Below are 2,042 nucleotides of genomic sequence, written 5' to 3'. Positions count from 1 at the left end.
ATTGCTTTAAAAAAAAAATCTATTTAGCTTTGCTAAGGGACTAAAAAACCAATTCAGAGACACGATCCTACTGTATACTGTTACCGTGAAGGGATTCGATTTATACTGTGACATGAATTTTAGGTCATACCCCCAGCCCTAGATCTAGATAAAAGAAAGTGTAGTAAAAGAAAGTAAAAGAGTGTTGCTACATTGAATTTCACAATTCTCTGTTATCTGCATGTTCCTTCCTCAAAAATCAGATTTCCACTGAAATGTTGAAACTAATGTGAGGTGCTATTTTTAGCTTCAATACAAGATCCCACCCCAATGTGGTGGTGACTCAACACAACTGAACTTAACTGATCGAACAGAGGGTTAACAGAATTACTTCTGACTGACTCTTCATCTGACTGACGGACTTTGACGGAGGTAAAGTTGTTGTATACCTTTCCAATTTGCATGATCAGATTAATCCAAAGGAGTTGTATTGGGAAAAGATGAGACAAGATGTTTTTTGTTCTTTTTAGCCACTGTAAAGAGTCATGGTTTGATTACTGTCTCATAAACTGATGTATTTAAAAAGCAGTGCTCTGTGGCATCAGAAGTTGTTATTGAGATTTAGAAAAAACAGAAAATTTATCATTTTAATTTTTCTGTCACAGGCCAAGGTTCAAGACAAGGATGGGGATCATTGATTCAACAGATTATTTTGATGGAAATCACTCTATTCATGATGACGACATGTACTTTGATGCCCTTGATCGGCTGAGAAAGTCTCTCAACATCTTCTCTGCCATTGTTTACTGCCTGGCCTTCGTCCTCGGTGTGCTCGGGAACGGAGTGGTTATCTGGGTGACCGGGTTCAAGATGAAGAAAACTGTAAACACAGTTTGGTTCCTCAACCTGGCTGTGGCCGATTTCCTCTTCACAGCCTTCCTGCCCCTGAGTGTGACCTCCACAGCCCTGGGTTCCCACTGGCCGTTCGGCAACTTCATGTGTAGATTTAACAGTGCTATAATCTTCCTGAACATGTTTGCCAGCATCTACATCCTGGTGGTGATCAGTGTGGACAGATGTGTATCTGTTGTGTGGCCTGTCTGGGCCCAGAACCACCGAAATGTACGCAAGGCGTCCTATGTGAGTCTTGGTGTTTGGATCCTGGCTCTGATTCTCAGCGCTCCGTACTTCGTCTTCAAGGACACTGCACCATCACATCATGATGAAAATGTCATCCATTGTTTCAACAACTTTGATCCTTCTGATAATTCCGGTTTCAGTAACAGCAAGTTAGGGCAGTTACGTATTCAGGCCACGTCCCTCACCCGCTTCCTCCTTGGATTTCTTGTCCCCTTCACCGTCATTGTCTCCTCTTACGCTGTGATAATCCATCGTCTCAGGAGGAACCGCACCCTGTCCAGCCACTCAAGTCGCCCCTTTAAGATCATTGCTGCTGTTATCATCACTTTTTTCCTGTGCTGGGCTCCTTATCACATAATGCAGTTAATAGAGTTGGTTCATTTTTCAAATACGGGAAGCTTTGGGCATGTCATCATTATTGCTATCCCTTTAACCACCAGTCTGGCCTTTATCAATAGCATCATGAACCCACTGCTGTATGTGTTCATGGGCCAAGATTTCAAGGATAAAGTTCGCAAATCCATCCTGAATGTATTGGAGACAGCCTTCCAGGAGGAGTCTCCATCTGATACCAACACAAACTCAATGGCCACCAGTCGGACTAAAGTCAAGTCAGCTTCTGACGTTGAGATGTTAGATCGGCCATGAAATGAATAATCAAATACTGTAAATATTTTTCATAGAAATGCATTTTTGTTCAGGTAGCTTTCACGTCATGCTCTATACTGTTATGATTATCTCCATTAACTAACAATTGCCCAAAGAAATAAACAGGTTTTTTTTTTTTTTTGCCGTATCATGTCTGTCGATTGTGATGATCAGTTAACAGTGTAATAAATGTGTGTTTTTCTTTGTCTGTTTGTTTTGTTATCTATTCTAGCAGTGAAAAAGTTTGGATCCACAAGTTTTTATGACAGCTTATT

At 41.1% G+C, this 2,042-nt stretch overlaps 1 protein-coding gene across 1 annotated transcript; it reads left to right on the top strand.

Annotated features, from left to right (window-relative positions):
* Positions 1 to 380: 380 nt before the first annotated feature.
* Positions 381 to 1,767, top strand: LOC311000099 (chemerin-like receptor 1; the record flags this gene model as incomplete). The annotated part of the gene is made up of 2 exons (XM_083990734.1): positions 381 to 411; positions 645 to 1,767. The coding sequence occupies exon 2, from the start codon at positions 664 to 666 to the stop codon at positions 1,765 to 1,767; it is 1,104 nt and encodes a 367-aa protein (XP_083846860.1). The 5' UTR covers positions 381 to 411; positions 645 to 663.
* Between the last annotated feature and the right edge of the window lie 275 nt (positions 1,768 to 2,042).

Source organism: Trachurus trachurus, assembly GCF_905171665.1.
Source record: "Trachurus trachurus genome assembly, chromosome: 17".
Taxonomy (NCBI): Eukaryota; Metazoa; Chordata; class Actinopteri; order Carangiformes; family Carangidae; genus Trachurus; species Trachurus trachurus.
The sequence above is the reverse complement of the archived record's forward strand: the minus strand, read 5'-3'. Positions and strand labels throughout refer to the sequence as shown.